This window comes from Carcharodon carcharias, chromosome 6 (genome assembly GCF_017639515.1).
Source record: "Carcharodon carcharias isolate sCarCar2 chromosome 6, sCarCar2.pri, whole genome shotgun sequence".
Classification (NCBI taxonomy): domain Eukaryota; kingdom Metazoa; phylum Chordata; class Chondrichthyes; order Lamniformes; family Lamnidae; genus Carcharodon; species Carcharodon carcharias.
Genome location: NC_054472.1, coordinates 70,862,634 through 70,888,490, shown reverse-complemented (window position 1 = coordinate 70,888,490; position 25,857 = coordinate 70,862,634). Strand labels below are relative to the sequence as shown.

The 25,857-nt window shown below is 42.0% G+C and overlaps 1 protein-coding gene across 1 annotated transcript in view; it reads left to right on the top strand.

Annotated features, from left to right (window-relative positions):
- Positions 1–775: 775 nt before the first annotated feature.
- The window catches only part of LOC121278801 (A-kinase anchor protein 7-like), a 184,790-nt gene continuing 159,708 nt past the window's right edge, over positions 776–25,857 (top strand). Inside the window, exon 1 of the mRNA XM_041189254.1 lies at positions 776–953. Coding sequence (XP_041045188.1) covers positions 938–953 — 16 coding nt within the window. The 5' untranslated portion in view covers positions 776–937. The remainder of the gene's footprint in view (positions 954–25,857) is intronic.

Genomic DNA, 25,857 nt, shown 5'->3' with positions numbered 1-25,857 from the left:
CAAATTCTGCTTTGCTGAATTGACTAACCATGATCAGCCTTTGTTAGCTTATAGGCGAGATGGTGGTTAGTAGTAATGTCACTAGACTAATAATCCACAGGCCCAGGCTAATGCTTTGGGGATACGGGTTCAAATCCCACCATGACAGCTGGTGGAATTTAAATTTAATTAATAAATGTAGAATGTGAACCTACCATTGATATAAAAACCCATCTGGTTCACTGATGGCCTTTAGGGAAGGAAATCCGCCATCCTGACCTGGCCTGGCCTACATTTGACCCCTGACCCAGGTTGACTCTTAACTACCCCCTAAAAAGCTTAGCAAGCCGCTCAGTTCCAGGGCAATTAGGGAAGGGCAACAAATGCTGGCCTCGTCAGTGACAGCCACATCGCACGAAAGAAAAATAAAATTATGACAGATACATAATTGCATTTCCAGAAGTTGATCAAAATAGGCCCAAGTAAAAATGAAATTCAAATGAAGGTTGGCTGACAAGTCTCAAGGCCTTCATATAGAAAAGAACAGCTGTCTGAAAGTGTGCTAATAAGCTAGAATAATGCTACTCCATTTCTGCTCACCTGCTACAGATTGCAAATCAATAAATGTGTAATGATCATGTTACAATCATTAATCCCTCAGTGAAGATGACATCATCCATCAGTTGCATGAAACATCCTCAAAAAAGGAACCAGCCATACAAAAAACGAAAGTGAAATTAAGCTGAAATCAGCCACAACTTCATTTAAATTTTATTTTAAAAATAGTGGACTGAATGCTGTGATCTTGGCTCTGTATTTAGATGAAGGTTTTAAACCACTTGAACTTTTCTTTATGGAAAGCAGAAACTGTTGGAGCTACGCAGCAGGTTAGGCAGCATCTGTGGAGAGAGAGAAACAGAGTTAACACTTCAGGTCAATGGCCTTTCCTCAGAACTGAATGGAAAGCAGTGAAGGTGAGTAAAGCAAGAGGCAAACAAATCCCGTTAGAGAGAAGAGCTGAACTTCTTCAAGGCGGGCATTCATGGAAGGGAAATGGCAGTGAATGAAATGCTAATACAAAATCAAAATACTGTGGATGCTAGAAATCTAAAGTAAAAACAGAAAATGCTCGAAATAGTTAGCTGGTCCAGCTGCATTTGTGGAGAGAGAAACGGAGTTAACATTTCAGGTCAATGACTTTTCATCAGAACCTTTCCTTTTATAGTTTATGAATACATTTAAATTGCTAAATGGGATTACTGCTTGGTAATTGTTTCCAAATGTGCATTATTCTCTATGTAACACAATGCCAGGACTAAGTAAAGTTAGAAAGTGGCAGAAAATCTCAGGAAGTCAGTCAACATTTAGGGAGGGAGAAATTGTTTCTGCTAAGCATTTTCTGAATTTTCTGGTTTAATTTCAGATTTCTAACAGTATTTGGTTCTTGTGTCAGGACTAAGAAAACCTTGTAACATATCAACATTGATCTCCGCTTATAACTTCACATCACTTTAATTGGCAAATTATTTTGAAACAGAAAGTAAAAACAGATAATGTTTCTTGGAGTTTATTTAAACCTGTTAAATGACTATATATATGTGTGCCATGGTGTATATAATTTTAAAATTGACGTAGTATTATAAATAATATACTTAAACCATAAGACATAGGAGCAGAAATTAGGCCAATCGGCCCATCGAGTCTGCTCCGCCATTCAATCATGGCTGATAAGTTTCTCAGCCCCATTCTCCCGCCTTCTCCTTGTAACCTTTGATCCCCTTACCATTCAAGAACCTATCTATCTTGGTCTTAAATACACTCAATGACCTGGCCTCCACAGCCTTCTGTGGCAATTAATTCTATAGATTCACCACTCTCTGGCTAAAGACGTTTCTCTCATCTCTGTTCTAAAAGGTCTTCCCTTTACTTTGAGGCTGTGCCCTCGGGTCCTAGTCTCTCCTACTAATGGAAACTTCTTCCCCACGTCTATTCTATCCAGGCCTTTCAGTATTCTGTAAGTTTCAATCAAATCCCGCCTCATCCTTCTAAACTCCATCGAGTATAGACCCAGAGTCCTCAAACATTCCTCATATGTTAAGCCTTTCATTCCTGGGATCGTTCTCGTGAACCTCCTCTGGACCCTCTCCAGGGCCAGCACATCCTTCCTGAGATACGGGGCCCAAAATTGCTCATAATATTCTAAATGTGGTCTGACTAGAGCCTTATAAAGCCTCAGCAGCACATCCCTGCTTTTATATTCTAGTCCTCTTGAAATAAATGCTAACATTGCATTTGCCTTCCTAACTACCGACTCAACCTGCAAGTTAACCTTAAGAGAATCCTGGACTAGGACTCCCAAGTCTCTTTGCACTCCAGATTTATGAATTCTCTCCCCATTTAGAAAATAGTCCAAGCCTCTATTCTTCCTTCCAAAGTGCATGATCTCACATTTGCCCACATTGTATTCCATCTGCCACTTCTTTGCCCATTCTCCTAACTTGTCCAAATCCTTCTGCAGCCTCCCCACCTCCTCAATACTACCTGTCCCTCCACCTATCTTTTATCATCTGCAAACTTAGCCAGGATGCCCTCAGTTCCTTCATCTAGATCATTAATGTATAAAGTGAAAAGTTGTGGTCCCAACACTGACCCATGCGGAACTCCACTAGTCACCAGTCGCCATCCTGAGAAGGACCCCCTTATCCCCACTCTCTGCCTCCTGCCAGACAGTCAATCTTCTATCCATGCTAATACCTTGCCTCTAATGCCATGGGCTCTTATCTTACTGAGCAGCCTCTTGTGCGGCACCTTGTCAAAGGCCTTCTGGAAGTCCAAGTAGATAACATCCATTGGCTCCTTTGTCTAACCTACTTGTTACCTTTCCAAAGAATTCTAACAGATTTGTCAGGCATGACCTCCCCTTGATGAAACCATGCTGACTTTGCCCGATTTTACCATACACTTCCAAGTATTCTGAAATCTCATCCTTAATAATGGACTCTAAAATCTTACCAATGACCGAGGTCAGGCTAATCGGCCTGTAATTTCCAATCTTTTACCTCACTCCTTTCTTAAACATGGGGGTTACATTAGCGATTTTCCAGTCCTCTGGGACCCTCCCTGACTCCAGTGATTCCTGAAAGATCACCACTAACACCTCCACTATCTCTTCAGCTATCTCCTTCAGAACTCTGGGGTGTAATCCATCTGGTCCAGGTGATTTATCCACTATCAGACCTTACAGTTTTCCTAGCACCTTCTCCTTGGTAATGGCCACCAAACTCACCTCTGCCCCCGACTCTCTTGAACTCTGGGGATGTTACTCGTGTCTTCCACCGTGAAGACTGACGCAAAGTACCTATTCAGTTCCTCCGACATATCTTTATTCCCCACTATTACTTCTCCAGTGTCATTTTCCAGCGCCCCAATGTCCACTTTTGCCTCTCTCTTACCCTTTATATATCTAAAAAAACTCTTGCAATCTTCTTTTATATTACTGGCTAGTTTACCTTCATATTTAATCTTCTCCCTCCTTATTTCTTTTTTAGTTGTTCTCTGTTGGTCTTTGTAGGCTTCCCAATCCCCTGGTTTCCCACTGCTCTTTGCCGCATTGTATGCTTTCTCTTTAGCTTTTATGCTGTCCCTGACTTCCCTTGTCAGCCATGGTTGCCTCGTCCTCCCTTTAGTATGCTTCTTCTTCCTAGGGATGAATTTTTGCTGTGTCTCCCAAATTACTCCCAGAAACTCCTGCCATTGCTGTTCCACTATCTTTCCTGCTAGGCTCATCTCCCAGTCAATTCTGGCCAGCTCCTCCCTCATGCTTCTGTAGTTGCCTTTATTCAACTGTAATACCGTTACATCTGATTCCAGCTTTTTCCTCTCAAATTGCAGGGTAAATTCTATCATATTATGGTCAATTCCTCCTAAGGGTTCCTTCACCTTAAGCTCCCTTATCAACTCTGCCTCATTACACATCACTAAATCTAGAATTGACTGTTCCCTAGTGGGCTCTACCACAAGCTGCTCCAAAAAGCCATCTCGTAGACATTCCACAAATTCCTTTTCTTGGGATCCACTAGCAACCTGATTTTCCCAGTCTACCTGCATATTGAAATCCCCCATGATCACTGTAACCTTGCCTTGCTTACACACCTTTTCTATCTCCTGGTGTATCTTGTGCCCCACAACCTTACTACTGTTCGGAGGCCTGTACATAACTCCCATTATGGTTTTTCCCTTTGCGGTTCCTCAACTCTACCCACACAGATTCCATATCATCTGACCCTACATCATTTCTTGCTATTGATTTAATTTCATTTCTTACTAACAAAGCAATCCCATCCCCTCTGCCAACCTGCCTATCTTTTCAATAGGATGTATATCCTTGGATATTAAGCTCCCAGTCCTGATCCCCTTGCAGCCATGTCTCCATAATGCCCACCACATCATACCTGCCAATTTCAATCTGCGCCACAAGCTCATTTACCTTATTTCGTATACAGCATGCAGTCAGATACAACACCTTCAGTCCTGTATTTCCTGTCCCCTTTCTCATTGTCATCCCTTTATCTGATGTGCTTGAAGTTAGATTCCTAGCCCTTTCCAAACACTCTGTACTTCTCATTCCTCAGTGTATAATCCTTGTAATGAATAATTGAAATGGACATAATTAAGAAATTCCTAATCCAACTAGTCTGATATCCTTTGATTCTGCCTCCCGTTGAGCTGGTGTAAAGACTTGAAAATGTGTTTTTTGCCTCATAACCAAACATCGGAGACCTAATGTGAATCATTTACATTTTAATTAATGAAAAGAGCTGACAATTTTGTCAGGTTTTCTTCACAATCAGTAAAAATTGTACCTAGCATCAAAAAGTGGCAAGCTTCACTCTGTTTAAACATGTGGGGCCATATGGTGAACTGATTTCCTCAATAGTTAAGATGCAAGCAGGCAGTGAAAATGCAGTTCGGCATTTACATTGCTATGAAAATACAGCTCACAGTACAAAAAGTGGCGTAAAACATGAACTCCCTGCAGTAACATTTGAGTGATTAGTTCTCCACTTGCGATTTTCTTTTAACATTCGTTCGGGCATCACTGGCTCGGCCAGCATTTATTGCCCATCTCTACTTGCCCTTAATGAATAGGGCATTTTTAAGAGTCAACCATATTACTATGGGTCTGGATTCACAAGTAGGCCAGACCAGATAAGGATGGCAGATTTCCTTCCCTAAAGGACATTAGTGAACCAGATGGGTTTTTACAACAATCAGCAACGGTTTCATGGTCATCATCAGACTTTTAATTCCAGATTTTTACTGAATTCAAATTTCACCATCAGAGCATTACACTGGCTCAGATAGTGGATTACTGCATTTGCCAGAGCAATACTAGCCCAGTGACAATGCCACTATGCCACCGCCTCCCCTGGTAATTTGTATATAACTCAAAGTAATCCCTTTTGAAACAAGTGTGCTTCAAAGGTATTTGGGTTCTTTTGATCATGTAATCTCTAAATGATTTTGTTGTTTACAACTCAGATATGATATTGGTAAAGCAATGAGACAAATGCTTATTATCCAAGTAAACCAGACCTAAATTGTTCTCATATAAAATTTGGAGATGCCTGCATTTCATATCTAAAGCATATGCTTATCTTGGGCAAACAAGATGAAGCTTCTTTTACAGACAGGAGTGGGGGGCGGGGGGTGGGGGGGGCGGGGGGAGATTAATTTAAGAATCCACGATTTCCACTCTCACCACCTGTCTGTAAACAGAAAGATGTTTTTGATTCGCTTCCCACTTTATAAGCAGTGACGTATTTCCCGACCCCTCTTTTGGTGTGATCTATTTCTATTAATAATGCCACAGCAAACTCAAGATAGGATGAACTCAGAGTTAATTTATTTGCTCACTCACAAAACGCTGGGGGGGGAAGGTGTGTGTGTGTGTGTATGTGTGTGTGTGTGTGTGTGTGTGTGTGTTGGGGGGGGGGGGGGTTGCCATGTAGCCCCCTGTGCACTCATACAGTAAAAGAGGGATAGAGACAAGAAAAGAATACAGGGCAAAGACCTCCACAGAGAAAATAATTATTGTTTCATGTGAATCCAGAATCAAAGTCTAATGAGGTATTCCTTCACAGAGGTCAGCCGGCGAAAACTGATGCTGTATAGTTCACTTTCACAATGAGGTAGACATGCAGAGATGAATCAGTCTTGTAGGTGAAGATACAGGAGGTCCAGTAGAAACAGTTTAAATGGGGCCAGGCATTCAAACCAGGACAGAGTCCCATTTTTGTGCAGCAGCTTGTAGATGGTAAAATGGCAAACAGCTTTGCAGTTCCAAAATGCAATTTTGGGTTCTGCCAGCTAGAAGTTCCTGTCACATGTCTCTCTTCTCTCATACCACCTTTGACAAAGGACATGTATCCCTTGACTAGTCCCCGAGATGGTTAAACATCCCAGCTATTAAGAATTGAAAGGAAGGTTGCAGGGCTCTTTTCCTAGCAGACTAGTTGTCTCCAGTTGGCCAGCCTGGGTTCTGAAATGCAGATGGCTTTTGTATAGTTCACTTTGAATTTGGTCTCTGTAGCCCACAGGGGGCTGTTAGGGTCTCTTCAAACATAACATGGTGTAAGCTTTTTCCAAAATGCCAAATAGCTCCTTCAGGGTCACAGACAGACATAGCTTCAGCCATTTTAAAAGGTCTTTATCCAGTTTCTGAAATTAGCCTTGATGGTATTTATAGATATCTTATAAAAATATACACTGTGCGGGGTCTTAGTTCCCTGACACTCATACCTGTAATGATTGGGCCAGGAGTCTCTGGAAACAGAATTAAACAGGCAGTATTTTTGAAAGCAACATTTTTTTTTTAACTTGCCATCAATTTGACACCAAACTTCTTAATTAAAAAAATAATACTGTTAGTTGCACAAAATAGTGTCACAATTTCACTCTAGTTGAAGGTCAGCTGTCCAAGGTGTGGTCTATATCTTGACTGGATTGCAGAGAAGAAAGCTCCTATGGCCAAATGCCAGAGCCACTGTTTAATTAGATGTGTGTCAGTGCTGTGGTCATCGCAAGGACTTAAGCTCCCACTTAAATAGTTGTTTAATAACAAACAAATATCTAACCTCCTTGAGAGAGGAAATGGCGAGGAAACCAATTCCCTTTTGTGCCAGGTTAGTTCCAAGATGACATGCCTGGTGATGAGATTGAAACTAAATTAATTGCAAATGCAGTAATCCACAGGAACATAGTCTCACAGAGCACTATGCTGAAATTATTGCTGTTCATCATTTTTATTGATGATTCGGATGATGACCTTAATGGAATCACTTACAAGTTTGTAGGCGTAGGTAACATAGACAAATTAGGGAGATATTCCTGTGTGCGGCAGAGGTCCTCCAATAAGGCTAAGTGTAATATATTTGAAACAAAAACAGAATTACCTGGAAAAACTCAGCAGGTCTGGCAGCATCGGCGGAGAAGAAAAGAGCTGACGTTTCGAGTCCTCATGACCCTTCGACAGAACTTGCGTTCGAGTCCAAGAAAGAGTTCTTGGACTCGAACGCAAGTTCTGTCGAAGGGTCATGAGGACTCGAAACGTCGACTCTTTTCTTCTCCGCCGATGCTGCCAGACCTGCTGAGTTTTTGTTTTGGATTTCCAGCATCCGCAGTTTTTTTGTTTTTATCTCTGTGTAATATATTTGAGTCCGGGGAACTCTAGGCATATGTAAACTGTGCTAAAGGCTACAGATTAGAAGTAGCGTCTGGGTGGGTGTTGGCTTCGTAACTGATAAATCACTGTAGATTGACAAGCAGTATAATGAGGCCATTGGGGAGGGAAAATGAAGCTTTAGGATGCACTGCTAGAACAGTATACACTTAAATAAAAACAGAAAATTCTGAAAGTATTTAGCAGGTCTAGCAGCATCTGTGGAGGAAAAAACAGTTAACGTGCTGGATCTTACAGGGTACTGTGTTCTCCACCCCCATGGCCAAAATATCAGTGGGGTGGGTCCAAGGTCCCACCCGCTGCCCTGCAGCAATTTCACACTGGGAGCAGCGTTAATTACTTTAAGGTGAGACTTCTGCCTATCTTGGAAGGAAGTCCCGCCTTCAAGCTGCCGGCCAATCGGATGGCTGGTAACTGTATAGTCCCAGCAGCGCCAGCCATGAGTGGTGGCCAATGTTGGAACTAGACACACCATGCTGAAGAGCCCAGGTAAGTACGTGATCAGAGGTCTTGGCAAGAGAGTGACAGGGTGAGGGAACGGATTCAAGAGGCTGGGAAGGGGGGATGGGGGGATGGGGGGAGGGCTAAAGGGCGGCGTCTCCATGGAGGGTCTCTTGCCTGACACCAGCCTGTGCAGGTAAAGCTACCAGGCTTCGGGCATGGTGTGGGTGTCTGCCGCCACGGGTAAAATACTGATGGCAGTGGGATGAAGCCATTTAAGGGCCTCAATAGGCTCAAGGGCAGGCAGGCTCCCTGATGACTCCTCTACCCACTGTAAAATTTCAGACACATCGGGGCAGGAAGGCCACCCACTGGATTTTACCATTCCAGGTTTGTGACCTATCATCAGGTGGTCTGATGGAAGATCACAGACCCAAAATGTTGGGCAGAATTTAATGTGGGTGGTAGGGTCCTGAGCTCCGAAATGAAAACTTGGGGTCCCGATCTCTAAGAGCCCCAACAGAATGAAGTGCCTAATTGGCAGCAGGAACCCTGCCACCCAGGGCTCCTGGCTCCACCAGGGATATTAAATCACCCTACCATCTAGTGTGGGCCAGATATCCCACCCCAAGGAGCTGCCAGCCAATCAGATTCTGACAGTGCTACCAGGAATGGTTGCAACTGCTGGTACTACACTGGGGCCTACACCAGGGATAGTTGATGGAATCCTAGAGGTAAGGGGATTGGGAAGGGGGTCACAGGGAGGGAAAGACTGGGGGAGAGGGATCAATAGAAAAGGCCAGGGGGTGGCAGCTCGCAGCCCCCTTTCTTCCTGATGCTGGATCCTTTGATTGGGCACAGAGCGTCTGAGTACAAGGGACCCACCCCTCCTAGGCCACAGGCATACCTTATAGGGTTTTCTGTGCAATTGGCTCACACAGCGAGTCCCCATCCACCACTGGTAAAATACCAATGGCAGTGGGATGAGGCCCTTAAGTAACCCCCCAGTTGACCTCCAGATGGAAAATCGTCCTCAACCTTTCCCGCCTGGAGCTTGGGAAGGCGATTGGGTTACCATCCTGCACAGTCCCACTTGATTAAATTGCTCTCCCACCTCCCAGCCCACTTCTAGTGGGGAGAATGACACTACACCCGTTAACTCTGTTTCTCTATCCATAAATGTAGCTAGGCCTGCGGAGTATTTCCACAATTTTCAGTTTTCATCCCAGATTTCCAGCATCTACAGTATTTTGCTTCTGGATTAGTATGTGCTTACCTACCCAGCCCAAGATCAGGATTCAATATTTACCTCCCAGTTGTCCTCAACATGTATGACCATAACACCTCCTATTCTGTCCTTGTTGAATGCCCTTGCATATGAAATTTGTTGCAAATTCCAGGTTATGTCATATTTTGGATATCCCTATCACAATTTCTGCTGTCACAATAGCTTCCAGTTCTGTTAATATTTATAATATTTTTAATATTCATATAAAAGCACTGACACTCAAAAACCAGTTTTCAGTTTTGAATACTGGATGAGTGACTACTCTTTGGAGCAATGCAGTAAGGGTCAAGCCCTGATACCAAGGGAAATGTAACTTCGCACAGGGGTAAAAGAAAGTAGAAATGCAGTAGTCATGGGACAATAAACAGGTGTTTCTATAACCATAAACATTATTTCCAAATGATATCTGGCTTCCCTGATCTCATGGTATAGGATAGATCAGTGGAGATGGTATAATGGTAATACCACTGGACTAGTAACCCAGAGACCCAAGGGAAATGGTCTGGTGCACTGCAGCTGGTGCAATTGAAATTTAATTAATTAATAAATCTGAAATGAAAAGCTAGTCATGGTGACCGTGAAACAATCATCAATTGCAAAAGCCCATCTGCTTCTCTAATGTCCTGTAGGGAAGGAAATTTTCCTTTCTCACCTGGTCTGGCCTGCATGTGACTCTAGACCCACAGCAATGTGGTTCACTAATAAATGCCCACAGAAATGGTCTAGCAAGTGAAACAATTGTACCAAACCACTGCAGAAAATTAAAAAATGAATGAAACTGGACAGACCAGCCAGTATCAATCTAGGCAACAGGAAGAACAATAGAACAAACAGAAACCAGCCCTGTCAACTCTGCAATGTCCTCCTTATTAACATTAGGGGGCTTGTGCCAAAATTGGGAGAACTGCCCCACAGATTAGCCAAGGACAGCCTGACATTGTCTGTAAGATATGATTCAGTGAGTATGACTATGTCCCAGACACCATCACCATCACCATCCCTGGGTATGTCCTGTCCACTGGCTGGACAGACCCACCAGAGGTAGTAGCACAAAGGTATACAGTTGGGAGGGAGTTGCCCTGAGAGTCCTCAACATTGACTCTGGACCCCATGCAGTTTCATAGCATCAGGTCAAACATGGACAAGGAAACCTCCTGCTGTTTAAAACCTACCGCCTTCCTCCCTCAGCTGATGAATCAGTGCTCCTCCATGTTGAGCACCAATTGGAAGGAGTACTAAGGTTGGCAAGGACGCACAATGTACTCTGCATGGGGGACTTCAACGTCCATCATCAAGTGGTTCTGTAGCACCACTACTGACCGAGCTGGCCAAGTCCTGAAGGACATATCTGCCAACAAGAGGGAAAAAAAATACATAGTTGACTTCGTGCTCACTAATCAACCTGTTGCAGATGCATCTGTCCATAACAGTATTGATAGAAGTAACCACCGCACAATCCTTGTGGAGACGAAGTCCCATTATCACATTGAGCATACACTCCATGTTGTGTGGCACTACCATCATGCTAAATGGAATAACAGATCCAGCAACTCAAAACTGGATATCCATGAGACATTGTGGCCCATTATCAGCAGCAGAATTATAGCCAACCACAATCTGTAACCTCACGGCCCGGCATATCCCTCACTCTACTATTACCAAACCGGGGGATCAACCCTGGTTCGAACAAGAGTTCAGAAGGGCATGCCAGGAGCAGCAGCAGACATTTCTAAAGGTGAGGGTTTTAAACTGAATAGTGGGGGCAAGAGATCAAATTTGGGAAGTTGTGGCAAACCAAAGAGTAGAGACACGACAAGACAGGTATTAATATGGGAAATGATAAACAGACTGTGACAAGAAAGGACAGAGAGTACAATTCTAAGAGTAAATCAGCAGATAAGGCTAGATGCTACAAAAATAATAAAATGACAAAACTAAGCTCTGTATCTAAATGCACATTTGAAACAAAACACATGAGCTGATAGTGCAAATAGAAATAAATAAGTACAATCTGATAGCCATTACAGAGACATGGCTACAGGATGACATAGATTGGGAGCTGAATGTTGAGGGGTATGTTACATTTAGGAAAGACAGGAAGTTATGAAAAGGTGGACCTTTAGTTAGTTAATGATGGTATTAGCACATTAAGAGGGGGATAATCCAAGTTCAAGAAACTAGGATGTAAAAACTGTTTGGATTGAGATGAGGAATGATAAAAGGCAAGAAGTCACTTATGGGAGTGGTGTACAGGCCCCCCCAATTGTAACTACACGGCAGGGCAAAGCATAAAATGAGAGATGGGAGCTTGCCAGAGAAGTACAGCAATAATCATGCAGGGTTTTAATCTATATATAGACTGGAAAAATCAGATGGGCAAAGGTAGCATAGATAAATTCATAGAATGTTTTCGGGACAGTTTCTTAGACCAGCGCATTCTGGAGACAATCAGAGAGCAGGCTATTCTAGAACTGGTATTGAGCAACGGGATAGGATTAATTGATAACCTCAATGAAGGCATCCCTAGGTAGCAGCAATCACAATATGAATTTACATTCATTTTGAGGGAGAAACGGGTACGTCCAAAGCTAGTATTTTAAACTTAAATAAGGGCAATTATGAGGACATGAAAGTGGAGCTAGCTAAAGTTAATTGGCAAATGATGTTAATAGGGGTTCAGTGGCAGACATTTAAAGTGATATTTCAGAATACACAGAATACATACATTCCAATGAGAAAGAAACATTCCAAGCCCACCATCTGGGGTTAACTAAAAAAGTTAAAGACAGTATTTTTTTTTATTTGCCAGCATTATAGGCCAGCATTTATTGCCCATCCTTAATTGTCCTTGTTCAGAAGGCATTTAGGAGTCAACTACATTGCTGAGGGTCTGGAGTTCTTCCCTAAAGGACATTAGTAAACCCCAGATGGGTTTTTACAACAATCAGCAATGGTTTCACAGTCACCATCAAACTTTTAATTCCAAATTGCACCATCTGCTGTGACTGGGATTTGAACCTAGGTCCCCCAGAGCATTACTCTGGAATACTAGTCGAGTGACAATACAACTATGCCACTGCCTCCCCCCATCAAACTTAAATAAAAAGCATATAATTATACAAAGACGGGTGGCAGGTCAGAAGATTGATAAGAATTTAAAGAACAGCAAAGGATGGCAGAAAGATTAATAAGGAGGGAAAAATTAGAGTGTGAGAGAAAGCTAGCTAGTAAAATAAAGATGGACAATAAGAGTTTCTATAGATATTTAAATAAGAAAAGAGTTAACAAAGTGAGCATTGGTCCTACAGAAAGTGCATCTGGGGAATTGATAATGGAAAGTAGGAAGATGGTGGATGAATTAAACAGGCATTTTGCTTCAGTCTTGACGATAGAGGACATAAATATCCCGGAAATAGCTGTAAATCAGGAAATAGAAGGGAGGGAGGAACTCGGGGAAAATTACAAACACCAGGGAAGTGGTATTAAGCAAATTGTTGGAGCTGCTGGCTGATAAATCCCGAGGTCTGGATGGACTTTGCCCTAAGCTCTTGAAAGAAGTGGCTAGGGAGATAGTTGATGCATTGGTTTTAACTTCCCAAATTTCCCTAGATTCAGGGAAGGTTCCATTAGATTAGAAAATAGCAAACCTAATTCCTTTATTCAAAAAGGGAGGGAGGCTGAAAGCAGGAAACTACAGGCCAGTTAGCCTAACATCTGTCATAGGGAAAATGTTAGAAGATGTTATAGCAGGTTGCTTAGAAAAATTCAAGACAATCAGGAAGAGTCAACATGGTTTTGTAAAAGGGAAATCATGTTTGACCAATTTATTGGAGTTCTTTGAAGGAGTCACATGTGCTGTGGATAAAGAGGAACCTTATTTATTAATATGGTTATTAATTTTATTTCCATAAGGCATTTGATAAAGTGCCACATCAAAGGTCATTGCAGAAAATAAAAGCTCATGGTTTAGGGGGTAACATATTGGCATGGATAGAAGATTGACTAGCTAACAGGAAGCAGAGAGTTGGCATAAAGGGATCTTTTTCTGGTTGGCGGGATGCGACAAGTGATGTGCCACAGGCATCAGTGCTGGGGCCTCAACTTTTTACAATTTATACAAGTGACTTGGATGATGGGACCAAAGGCACGGTTGCTAAATTTTCTAACGATAGGTAGGAAAGTAAATTGTGAAGAGGACATAAAGAGGCTACAAAGTGACATAGATAGGTTAAATGAGTGAGCAAAGATGTGGCAAATGGAGTATAATGTGGGCAAATGTGAAATTGCCCATTTTGGCAGGAAGAATAAAAGAGAAGCTTATTATTTAAATGGTGAGAGATTGCAGAGTTCTGAGATTCAGAGGGATCTGGGTGTCCTAGTGCATGAATCACACAAAGTTTGTATGCAGGTACAGCAGGTAATTAGGAAAGCTAATAGAATGTTATCATTTATTGTGGGGAATTCAATACAGAAGTAGGGGGGTTATGCTTCAGTTATACAGGGCATTGGTGAGACCACATCTGGAGTACTGTGTGCAGTACAGGTCCCCTTATTTAAAGAAAGATGTAAATACGTTAGCAGTTCAGAGAAGCTTTATTAGAACAAAATCAGGAATGGGCAGGTTGTCTCATGAGGAAAAGCTGGAAAAGTTAGGCTTGTACCCACTGGAATTTAGAAGAGTAAGAAGCGACTTGATTGAAACCTTTAAGATCCTGAGGGGTCTTGACAGGGTGGATGTGGAGAATATGTTTCCTCTTGTGGGAGAATCTAGAACTAGGGGTCACTGTTTAAAAATAAGGGATCACTCATTCAAGACAGAGATGAGGAGAATTTTTTTCTGAGGGTTGTGAGTGTTTTGAACTCTCTTCCTCAAAAGGCGGTGGAAGCAGAGTCTTTGAATATATTTAAGGCAGAGCTAGATAGATTCTTGATTAACAAGGGGGTGAAAGGTTATCAGAGGGTGGGCAGGAATGTGAAGTTGAGGTTACAAGCAAATCAGCCATGATCTTATGGAATGGCGGAGCAGGCTTGAGGGGCTGAGTGGCCTACTCCTGTTCCTAATTTGTATGTTCGTATGTATGTATGCTTATATGAGGTGTCAACCTGCTTAAGCTACAACATAAGACTACTTGCATGCCAAACAGCAGAAGCAGCATATGATAGGCAGAGCTAAGTGATCCACAACCAACAGATCATATCTAAACTCTAAAGTCCCGCCATATGCAATCATGAATGGTGGTGAACAATTAAACAACTAACTGGAGGTGGAAGCTGCACAAATATCCCCATCCTCATTGATAGGAAAGCCCAGCACATCAGTGCAAAAGACAAGGCTGAAGCATTTGCAACGATGTTCAGTCAGAAATGCCAGGTTGATGATCCATTTCAGTCTCTTCCTGAGGTCCCCAGCATCACAGATGCCAGTCTTCAACCAATTCAATTCACTCCACGTCATATCAAGAAACAGCTGAAGGCACTGGATACTTAAAAGGCTAAGGGCCCTGACAACATCCCAGTAGTCGTACTGATGACTTGTGCTCCAGAGCTAACCACATCCCTAGCCAAGCTATTCCAGTCCATCTACAACATTGGCATCTACCTGGCAATGTGAAAATCTGCGCAGGTATGTCCTGTCCACAAAAAGCAAGACAAAGCCAACCCAGCTAATTACCGCCCCATCAGTCTATTCTTGATAATTAAAGTGATGGAAGGTATTGTTGATAGTGTTATCAAGTGGCACTTAATCAGCAATAAGTGATGCTGAGTTTGGGTTCTGCTAGGATCATTCATCTCCTGACCTCATTACAGCATTGGTCCAAACATAGACAAAAGAGCTGAGCTCAAAAAGGTGAAGTGAGAGTGACTGCCTTTGACCTCAGGGCAGCACTTGACTAGGTGAGGCATCAAGGAACCTTAGAAAAACTGAAGTTAATGGGAATCAGAGTGAAAGCTCTCCATTGGTTAAGTCATACCTAGCATAAAGGAAGATGGTTGTGGTTGTTGGAGGCCAATCATCTCAGTCCCAGGATATTTGCTGCAGGAGTCCCTCAGTGGTAGTGGTCTGAGGTCCAACCATCTTCAGCTGCTTCATCAATGACCATCCCTCCATCATAAGGTCAGAAGTGGGGATGTTCGCTAATGATTGCACAAGGTTCAGCACCATTTGCGACTCTTCAGATATTGCAGCAATCCGTGTCCAAATGCAGCAAGACCTGGACAACACTCAGGCTTAGGCTGATAAGTGGCATGTAACATCACGTCACACAAGTGCCAGGCAATGACCATCTCCACCAAGAGAAAATCTAACCATCATCCCTTGACATTTAAAGGCATTATCCATTGTTGAATTCCCCAGTATCAACATCCTAGGGTTATCACTGACCAGAAATTCAACTCGGTCAGCCATATAATTACTGTGACTACAAGAGCAGGTCAGAAGCTGGGAATTCTGCAGTGTGTAACTCACCTCCTGACTCCCCAAAGCTGTCCACCATCTACAAGGCACAGGTCAGGAGTCTGATGGAATACTCTCCAATTGCCTAGATTAGTACAGCTTCAACCACACTCATAGAACCTCAACATCATCCAGGAAAAAGCAGTCCATTTGATTAACACCCAATCCACCTCTTTAAAAATTCACTCCCTCCACCACCGATGCTTATTAACGGCAGTATGTACCATATACAGGATGCACTGCAACAACTCATCAAGCCTTCTTCAAGAACACCTTCCAACTCCTGACATCTACCACTTAGAAGGACAAGGACAGCAGATAGATGGGAAGTTATCTATCTGGAAGTTCCCTTCCAAACCACACCCATCCTGACTTATCATAGAAATATATCATCGTTCCTTCACTGTGCTAGATCAAAATCCTGGAACTCCCTTGCTAACAGCACTGTGGGTGTACATACACTACATGGACTGCAGCGGTTCAAGGCAGTGGCTCATCACCACCTTCTCAAAGGCAATTAGGGATGGGCAACAAATGCTGGCTTTGCTAACAATGTCCACATTCCATGAAAGAATGAATAAATCATTGGGAAAGTGCAAGATATTCTATGAGGAGAAGGGAAATAGTTAAAAACCCTGGTTCATGTTGGAAACAATGACATTGGTAGAAAAAAAAGTGTTGAGATCTTTCAGGCTTAAGGAACCAAGAAAAAGATTAAATATGGGACCTCACAGGTAGCAATCCCAGTGGCACATGCTACTGGGTGTAGAAACAATGCAGTTAAAAGTACGGCTGGAGGAATGGTGCAGGATGAAGCATTTCAAATTGTTAGGGCATTGAGATCGATTTTGGGTGAAGGAACATCTTTATAAGATGGATGCATTGCACTGAAACAAAACCCAATAGGAGGCTGACTGGTACTGTTGGGAAAGTGTTTAAACTTTACCTGGGTTTGGGGGGCGGTGGCAGGAGAGGGGAGCAGATAAAAATGCAGCAATGAGATCGGAGGTTAGAAAGAATCAAACAGCAGGAATATCTCAAATTTTGGGGACCAGATTGAGGAAAATAGTTCAAATGATAAAGGAAATTGTATATATGTCATTGCAGCCAATAGGATTGGTGAGCTGCGGGCATAAATTGCTACATGGGATGATGAAGTTTGCATTAACAGAAACATGATTCAAGCAAGGTTAAGAATATATTCTTAATATTCCGGATTGCAAAATATTAAGGAAAGCTGAGGAAGGAAATGGAGGAGGGGATGTGGCAGGACTTATGTCCTTTCAGGAAGGAATTCTGCCATCCTTGCCTGGTCTGGCCAACATGGGACTCCAGATCTTCAGCAATGTGGTTGACTCTTAACTGCCCTCTGAAATAGCCTAGCAAACCACTCAGTCCAAGAGCAATTAAGGGTGGGCTACAAATGCTGGCCTTGCCAGCAACACTCACATCCTATGAAAGAATTAATTTTTAAAAATCTATTAAGGATGATACAGTTCTAAATAGAAAGGGTTTACTAATGGTGGAGGCAGGGTCATTGAATATTTTTAAGGCAGAGGTAGATAGCCTTTGACTCCCTTGTTAGTCAAGAGTATATCAGGAGTGGGCAGGAAAGCGGCATTTATGCCATAATCAAATCAGCCATGACCTTATTGAATGGCAGAGCAAGCTCGAGGGGCCGAATGGCCGACTCCTGCCCCTAATTTGCATCTTCACATGTAGGTGATTCTAGGACTGAATCGATTTGGCTTGAGTTGAGGAGCAGAGGGAGATTTGTTATATTGTTGGGATTTTTTTTAAAATTACAGCTCCAAACAGTGAGCAAGAGATAGATGAGCAAATTTGTCAGCAAATTTCAAAAAGCATGCACCAAAACTACAGTTGTAATAGGAGATTTTAACTACCCTAATGTAGTCTGGGAAAAACATAATGCCAAGGGTAGGGCAGGAGAAGACTTTCTGATATGCGCATGGGAGGACTTTCTCAAACAATATGCCTCCAGTCCTTTAGAGACGAAGCAGTGTTGGATCTGGTTCTGGGAAATTAAGTAGGAGATTATCTAACTAACAGTAAGAAAAACGTAATTTAATTTAAGAGATCAGAAAATATCAAAGATAAAAACACTCAACTGGGAAGAGCTAATTTCAATGATTTAAGTGACCTAGCAGAATATATTGAAAAAGGTGATTATAGGATAAAACAATAACAGAGCAAGGGAGGGCATTTAAGGAAAACATAGCTCAGACACAAACTAGACATTGCTGGATGTTGTATGTTCAGTAGATATCATCCCAGGGCCTTAAAAGAGGTGCCTAATGAGGTAGTCATTATTCAGTTATACAGGGCATTGGTGAGACTGCACCTCGAACACTGTGTGCAGTTTTGGTCTCCTTATTTAAGGAAAGATGTAAATGCATTGGAGGAGGTTCAAATGAGGTTTACTAGATTGATACCTGGAATGAATGGTGTTAATTTTCCAAAATTCACTAGATTCGGGAAAGGTTCCATCAGATTGGAAAGTAGCAAATACAATCCCTCTATTCAAGAAGGGAGGGAGGCAGAAAACAGAAAACCATAGGCCAGTTAGCTTGAAGTCTGTCGTGAGGAAGTTATTAGAATCGATCATTAAGGAGGCTGTAGCTGAGCACTTAGAGCTCAATTGAGAAGAGGTAGCATGGTTTAGTGAAAGGAAAATCATGTTTAACCAAATTATTGGAGTTTTTTGAAAGAGTAACATGTGCAGTGGATAAAGGGGAGCCTGTAGACGTCCTGTACTTGGATTTCCAGAAGGCATTTGATAAGATGCCATGACAAAGATTATTACGGAAAATAAAAGTGCATGGCATAGGGGGTAACATATTAGCACGGATAGAAGATTGGCTGACTGGCAGTAAGCAGAGGGTATGCATAAATAGGTCTTTTTTGGATTGGCAGGATGTGACGAGTGGAGTCCCACAGGGGTCTGTACTGGGGCCTTAGCTTTTTATGATTTACATCAATGACTTAGATGAGGGGATTGAAGACAGAGTAGCTAGATTTGTAGATGACACAAAGACAGGTAGGTAAGTACGTTGTGGAGAGGACATGAGGTTGCAGATGGATATAGATATGTTGAGTGAGTGGGCAAAGATCTGGCAAATGGAGTTTAATGCAGGAAAATGTGAACATGTTCACTTTGGCAGGAAGAACAAAAAAGCAGAGTATTACTTAAATGGAGAATAGCTGCATAATTCTGAGATACAGAGGGATCTAGGTGTTCTAGTACGAGTCACAAAAAGTTAGTGTGCAGGTACAACAAGTTAAGAAGGCTAATGGAATGTTACCATTTATTATGAGAGGGATTGAACATAAAAGTAAGGATGTTATGCTTCAGTTATACAGGGCATTGGTGAGACTGCACCTCAAATAGTGTGTGCAGTTTTCGTCTCCTTATTTAAGGAAGGATGTAAATGCATTGGAGGCGGTTCAAATGAGGTTTACTAAATTGATACCTGGAATGAATGGGTTGCCTTATGAGGAAAAGTTGGACAGACTGGGCTTGTTTCCACTGGAATATAGAAGAATAAGGGGTGATATGATTGAAGTATACAAGATCCTCAATGGCCTTGACAAGGTGGACATTGAAAGGATGTTTCCTTTTGTGGGTGAGTTCAGAACTAGGGGGCGCTGTTTTAAAATTAGGGATCACCATTTTAGGTCAGAGATGAGGAGAATCTTTTTCTCTGAGGGTTGTGCAATTCTGGAACTCTGCCTCAGAAGGTGAAGAGTTCATTGAATATTTTTAAGGCTGAGGTAGATAGATTCTTGTTACACAAGGGAATCAAATGTTATTGGGGTTAGATGGGAATGTGGAAATCGAAACACAAGATCAGCCATGATCTTATTGAATGGCAGAGCAGGCTTATGGGGCCGAATGGTCTACTCCTGTTCCTATTTCTTATGGTCTTATGTTCACAAAGAGGCTCCAAGTTTTGTATGGTTGAACATTAAGTGTTTATTGATAACATATATGTACATGTATTCAGGGTATAGCCCAAGCTACAAGTTATCTCCACATTTGCTTCTTCACAGGTCTCTGTTCAGTTCACAACTGACTCTAGTCACAGGTCATGTGTCTCTTTACATCACACTATGGGCGGTACTGCTTCCAAGTCCCACATTAACCTTTGCTATGCCAGATACACTTATAATACAGGCATTTCCTTTGAAGGAGAAAGATAGCACATCCAAAGCTAAAGTGTCCTGGATGAGAAAGGAAACAAAAGTTAAAACAGGAAAAGGAGGTTTGCAGGAGTAAGATTCAGTTAATAACCAGGAAGATTATGGAGAGAACAGGTAGGAAAGCGAGGTCACAAGAAAAAATTAGTAAGCAGCCTTTAATTGATCCCTAAAAGCATTCTATAACCATATAAAGTGTAAGTGATTTGCTGGGGAAAAAGTTGGGTTAATTACAGGCCCAAAGGAAAATCTTCATGTAGAAGCAAATGATGTGACAAATTCTGCATTTGCAAAGTATGTGGATGATGTGAAGGTTGTACCACAAGATGAGAAGGAAGCTATGTACAGGATAATAGATAGAAAAGACGCACTAAAAAGATTATGTTACTGGAAGTTGCTAAGTCACCTGGTCCAGATGGAATGCATCCTAGATTGCTGAAAGAAACAAAGGTAGAATTGACAGAAGCATTGGTCACAATCTTTCAATCGTTATTGGAAATGGGAGGAGTGCCATAAGTCCGAAGGGTTTCTAATATTATACCACAATTCAGAAAAGGGAAGAGGGATAAACCAGGAGACTCTAGGCAAGTCAGCCTAACATTGATGGTGGGGAGGTTATTAGAAACCATTTTCAGGGATGAAATAAACTTTAATTCAGAGAAGCATGGGTCAACCATGGAATACCAGCAAAGTTATGTTAAAAGTAAATTGTATCTGACTGACTTTATTGAATTCATTGCAGATCACAGAGTAAGTTGATTAAGATGTTGCAGTAGATGTTGTATATATGGATTTTTGGAAATCATTTAACAATGTGCCTCATAGGAGGCTTATTAAGAAAATGGTGTGACTGTACAGTGGGCTAGGGCTGGGTCCATTTTGTGCAGTGTCAGGGTGATGCTGTCAATGAGGAAACAGCGAGGGGGACAGTGAGCGGCAGCTGGTCAATAGGGAACAGAATTAAGTTTTCAAAGGCAAGAATTAGCCGGACTGAAAAATGCAGAAAACAGACTGCCAGCTTCGCACAAGTGAACCAAATGATGGATATAACCAGGGATGGCTCAACCTACAATCTAGAACAGACAAAACATTAGCCCAACCTCTGAAAGGATGCTGAAACCAGCCACTCCATGACCAGCGGTGCGAAAATGAGGCCCATGCGACCAGTTTTGAGAGGAGATTGTGGCGCAGTTTTAAAAAAAGTGAACACAAAGGCTGGATCTGGGAACAGGGGTAGGGTAAAATAAGGTTATGGCTGCAACTTCAGTTATATTTAACTGAACTGATTGACCAAAATCAACCATACAGTTCACAGGGCTACTATTGAGGGTTTGAATAAAGGTGCTGGTGGATCCACATCATTAAGACTGTCGTGAACAGAGTCAAGGAGGTTCTACAGATGTGTGCCATTTTGGTAAAGACTGCGTCTGTGGAATTTGGATTGGGAGCTGCTGTTGGATGAGGATTGGTGACTTAATCCACAAAGAAAAAGAGCCATTTTTCTACCCAAGGAAGTTAAGAGCTTTGAAGGACTTTGCGGCTGAAATCAGTGCCTTACGTTAGGTGGACTTCCAGTAAATCCCTGAGATCTATCGTTGTTGCATCTGCTCTTTAATGTGTAATTTATAGTTTATAATGACAACAATGTGTGTTAATTCATGTTTATGTAAATATTGGCTTGGTCGTTAAAGTCAAAGTAGTAAAAAGTGAAATCTTGTCCACTGGTTTTCTCATTGGGGTCGTTCAGTAAATTCAGATCTTTTGGTTTGTTGGTCTTCATGGGGAATCATAAGAATGGAAGCTTACGTAATGAAGGAGAAAGTGGTGGTATGAACACTAAATATGCTCAGTGACAGGAAGCAGAGGATAGTGGTGGATGGGCGTTTTTCAGACAGGGAGGTGGCTTGCATTGTGTTCCCCAAGATTCAGTTTTTGGGTCCATCAAACAAGCAGACTCAGGTACAGGGATCAACATTATAAAGTTTGCAATTTATAGTTACGAGCAAATGCTGGTAGGTCCACTTTATGTGAACATTTTGTGTTTTTATTTCACAAATAATTAGCTGATTAGCTGGAAGAGAGCGGAAGAAAAATAATGAGATAGCGTGATGGGAGGACTATTTCTCACAACTGTTAAGTAAAGAAAGGTTAAATGACCTTCCTCGTCCCTATTTATCTGATGATAGATGATGCCTGCTGCCCCAATACACTAGGTGTTGTATGTTCCTGTATTCTTATTCGCAATTCAATTATAATTTTGTTCTTACCATCCTACTAGTTCTGTTGTCCATACTTTATGATTGCCAATTCAGTCCTTTGTAAATATATAGAATATAAGCTCTTATGGCAGAGTGAAACTGTATGTCCCATTAATGGTTCAAAAACAGTGAACTGAAATAAATTGAAACTCATCTGGCCTTTTTCCTTCTAGTAGGCACATGCATATATCAGACAGCAATTTGACATCACACAATGCAGGTGCAGCTTCAGGGACAATACACAGCTAACTGCTGAGAAGACAGGATTCAGCTGAAATCAATAGTCATGGATTGAATTTGAGCTCCCGTGTAAATGGGCTTTCAGCGCCATGTCTAATTAAGGGTCAGCATGCTACACTCAGTTCACAAGAGGAGGACCTAATTAAATACTCATGATGAATATACAATGTATGTTAACATAGGAAATGTTCGAATTGGTATCCTTTCAAATCAAGTAATGGAATTAACAGATATTTCCCCCCCGAATTGTACTGGTCATTCAGATTTTTCTGCACTGAAGCAACATATTTGCAGCTAGGATGGTAGATCAGAAATGAGCCTGCAATCTCCTAATAGTATTATCATTGGTGACCTTCAGCTGAAGCCTGGCAAGCAGGGATATTGCTATACAGGTAATACAGATAGCTGAAATGCTATTTATTTAATCAGCGGAGCCACCATGAAAGTGTGTGAGAAATTTGAAGTAATTCAGGTTCACTAAACTGTTACAAAAAGTGATAATATTAGCTGTTAACTTTACTTGCAATTTAAAGAAATATTTAGATGACATTACAGAGTTAGAAATCTTGGACAGTTTTGTGCAGGCTAAAGGTAATGTCTATGCTTGCTAAAATAAAACCAGGTTAATCATTTATCACTTAGTCCTAAATATACGTCCTGTTCCTCAAAATATATTACTGCTTGTTAGTTCAGTTACCTTGAAAGGTGATACATCAGCAGAGGAAGGATGATTATTTTTTTCAATGGGCCATGTTGGCACAAGTTTGCAATACAAGGCTAAGGAGTTGATTTTCTTTTTACTCTGTGAATGACTCCTGCTGGGGAAAAATTTTACAGTTTTATTTTTGAATTGTGCTTATTGCTTTCCTCAAGTTTGTGGACATGGCATTAGTCTGTAGAGGAAATGTTGATGTGTAAAGCCTGCCAAGATCATGAAAAATGAGGAGCAACCAGCCCGCATGCAACATTGGGAAACACTAATGGGGGACAAGTTCAAGTTCATTTTACATGTTCAAATGTATTATTGAATGTATAGAGAAGATAAGTTTAATGACCAAGATCTCATGATCGCATTAGCTATTTGCCACTATTGAGGGCCACAGCAACAATGCATGTTCTGGGGAGCTCAGTTGCTTTGGAACCCAAAACTTGCAATTGGCCAAACATCGCTGGCCTATCAACACGTAAACATGGGCTGTCAGCCCAGTACTTTCATTGTTATTTACATGGATTTCTTTAGGACTGCTCCTAGGAGGCATGATGTCTGCTCCAGGACAGCAGCCCTTTAAATCAGTAAAAATGCAGGACAATCGAGCACCCCCACCCCAGCTCTTCTCCCCGCCACCCTTATATGCTGAGCTCTGCTCACCCTCACCTCCCCTCACATTCCCGGCTCCACCATCCACCGATGTCAGGGAAGACCATGGGTGGGGACCACTTGAACTAAACGTAGAATAAAGAAAACCATCTGAAAGCAAACCTATTGAAAATGTTTAGATGAGTTTAAATGACTTAAAACATATAAAAGTGTCCACCAGAACACTGCTGGACCTCAATCCGTACCTTCCTTCAATGACAAAAGTAAAATCCTTCCTCCAATGTCAGGGGACATGGCTTTGTCACTGAATCCCTTTGCCAATTGCTCCGTCCAGCAGCTGGGAGAGAAAATTCCAGCTGCAATTGATGTAAAATGTAACAGTGCACTTATAAATGCAGTCAGAGGCATGATTCACTGCTGACCAGAAAATCCAGGCCAAGGTGTTTTGAATTGAGAAACTGATAGGGGTGGATTTTAACTCCACTCACTGGGGGGGCATTGAGTGGGTAAGGCAGTTAAAACACAGTTGGTGATTTACCCACTCCCTCCCCATCCATCCACTTCTGACTAACTGCTTTTAATTACAGATGATAAGGACACCCGACCCTAGCAGGGTCCCCTTTAAATATATAGATTGAGCTCTGATTGCAGTTGTGGTCTATTATTTCAACTCCAGGTCTGAGTAGGGTAGCAGTGATGTTTGTTGTGCTTTACCTCTCCTTGTGCTTACTTAGTAGATAAGCATCAAGGCACCAGTCACGCATAAGGTAAAAGCAAAATACTGCAGATCTGGAAATCTGGAACAAAACAGAAAATGCTGGAAAAACTCAGCAGGCCTAACAGCATGTGTGGAGAGAAAGACAGAGTTAATGTTTCGAGTCCGTAAAGTCATACAGACTCGAAACGTTAACTCTGTCTTTCTCTCCACAGGTGCTGTTAGGCCTTCTGAGTTTTCCCAGCATTTTCTGTTTTTGAATCACGCACCAGGGATTGGTTAATGCAAAAATACGTAGGTTCATTTATTATGGATTTGAGAAGTTGGTAGCAGTATTATACAGTTGGAAAACTTCTACACATCTGAATTAGTCTTAGTTTGTTCTGAGGGAACCACTGTCTGAATCACATGATACATTGTATCAGTTCCCCTCTGGTGATGTATATACAGAAATCATAACCATACCCACTTAAAGGTTTGCTGCAACAACCTCCAGGCCAAACATTCTTGGAACAGCAGCCCAAGCCAGAAGAGTGCTTTGAACTTTTGAAAAATTTTGAACAAGTTTCCTTTTGAGCAAAGAGCAGCTCCTGCAGGCCTCACAGGGAATCTTGGGCCACGCACTCTCATCTTAGGTTTTTCTATAGCTCTTATTTCATGTGGGGGACTATTACCCTGTGTTTCCTTCGCCTCAATTTTAATTGCTGGGCACCCACTTTCTGCCATTTTCCCAATCTTTTTGATGGGGAACTCTGTTAGCAGCACGTTACAAGGCCTGGCTGAGCCTGCCTGCTGTGGCTCCCAGCCAAGCACTTAGCTTGCTTTGCTGTGCTCTTAACCAGAAGTTAAAACAGGGTATTTGCAGATAATACCAAGGTTGACAAAACGAATCAAGAAGTGGTGATGCAAGACAACATGTAGGAAGAAATGAAGGCTGAGAAGTGTAAGGCGTTCCACCATTTTGAAGTCCTAGGAAAGAATGGTCTCAGTTTTTACGGGCAGGGTATGGGTGAGACCATAGAAGGATCTGGCAAAGCCAGGGATGCAGTGATTCTGCCAATTTTAAAAGTAGGGCTACATTAACAATTTCTAAACTCTTGTTCCAGCCCAATAGCTGGCCCACTGGTTAGCCTGGTCAACAGACAGGTCAACAATAGCAGCAGGCCACAGCTGGAAGCCCTTGGGAACAATTCCTAGCAATCGGG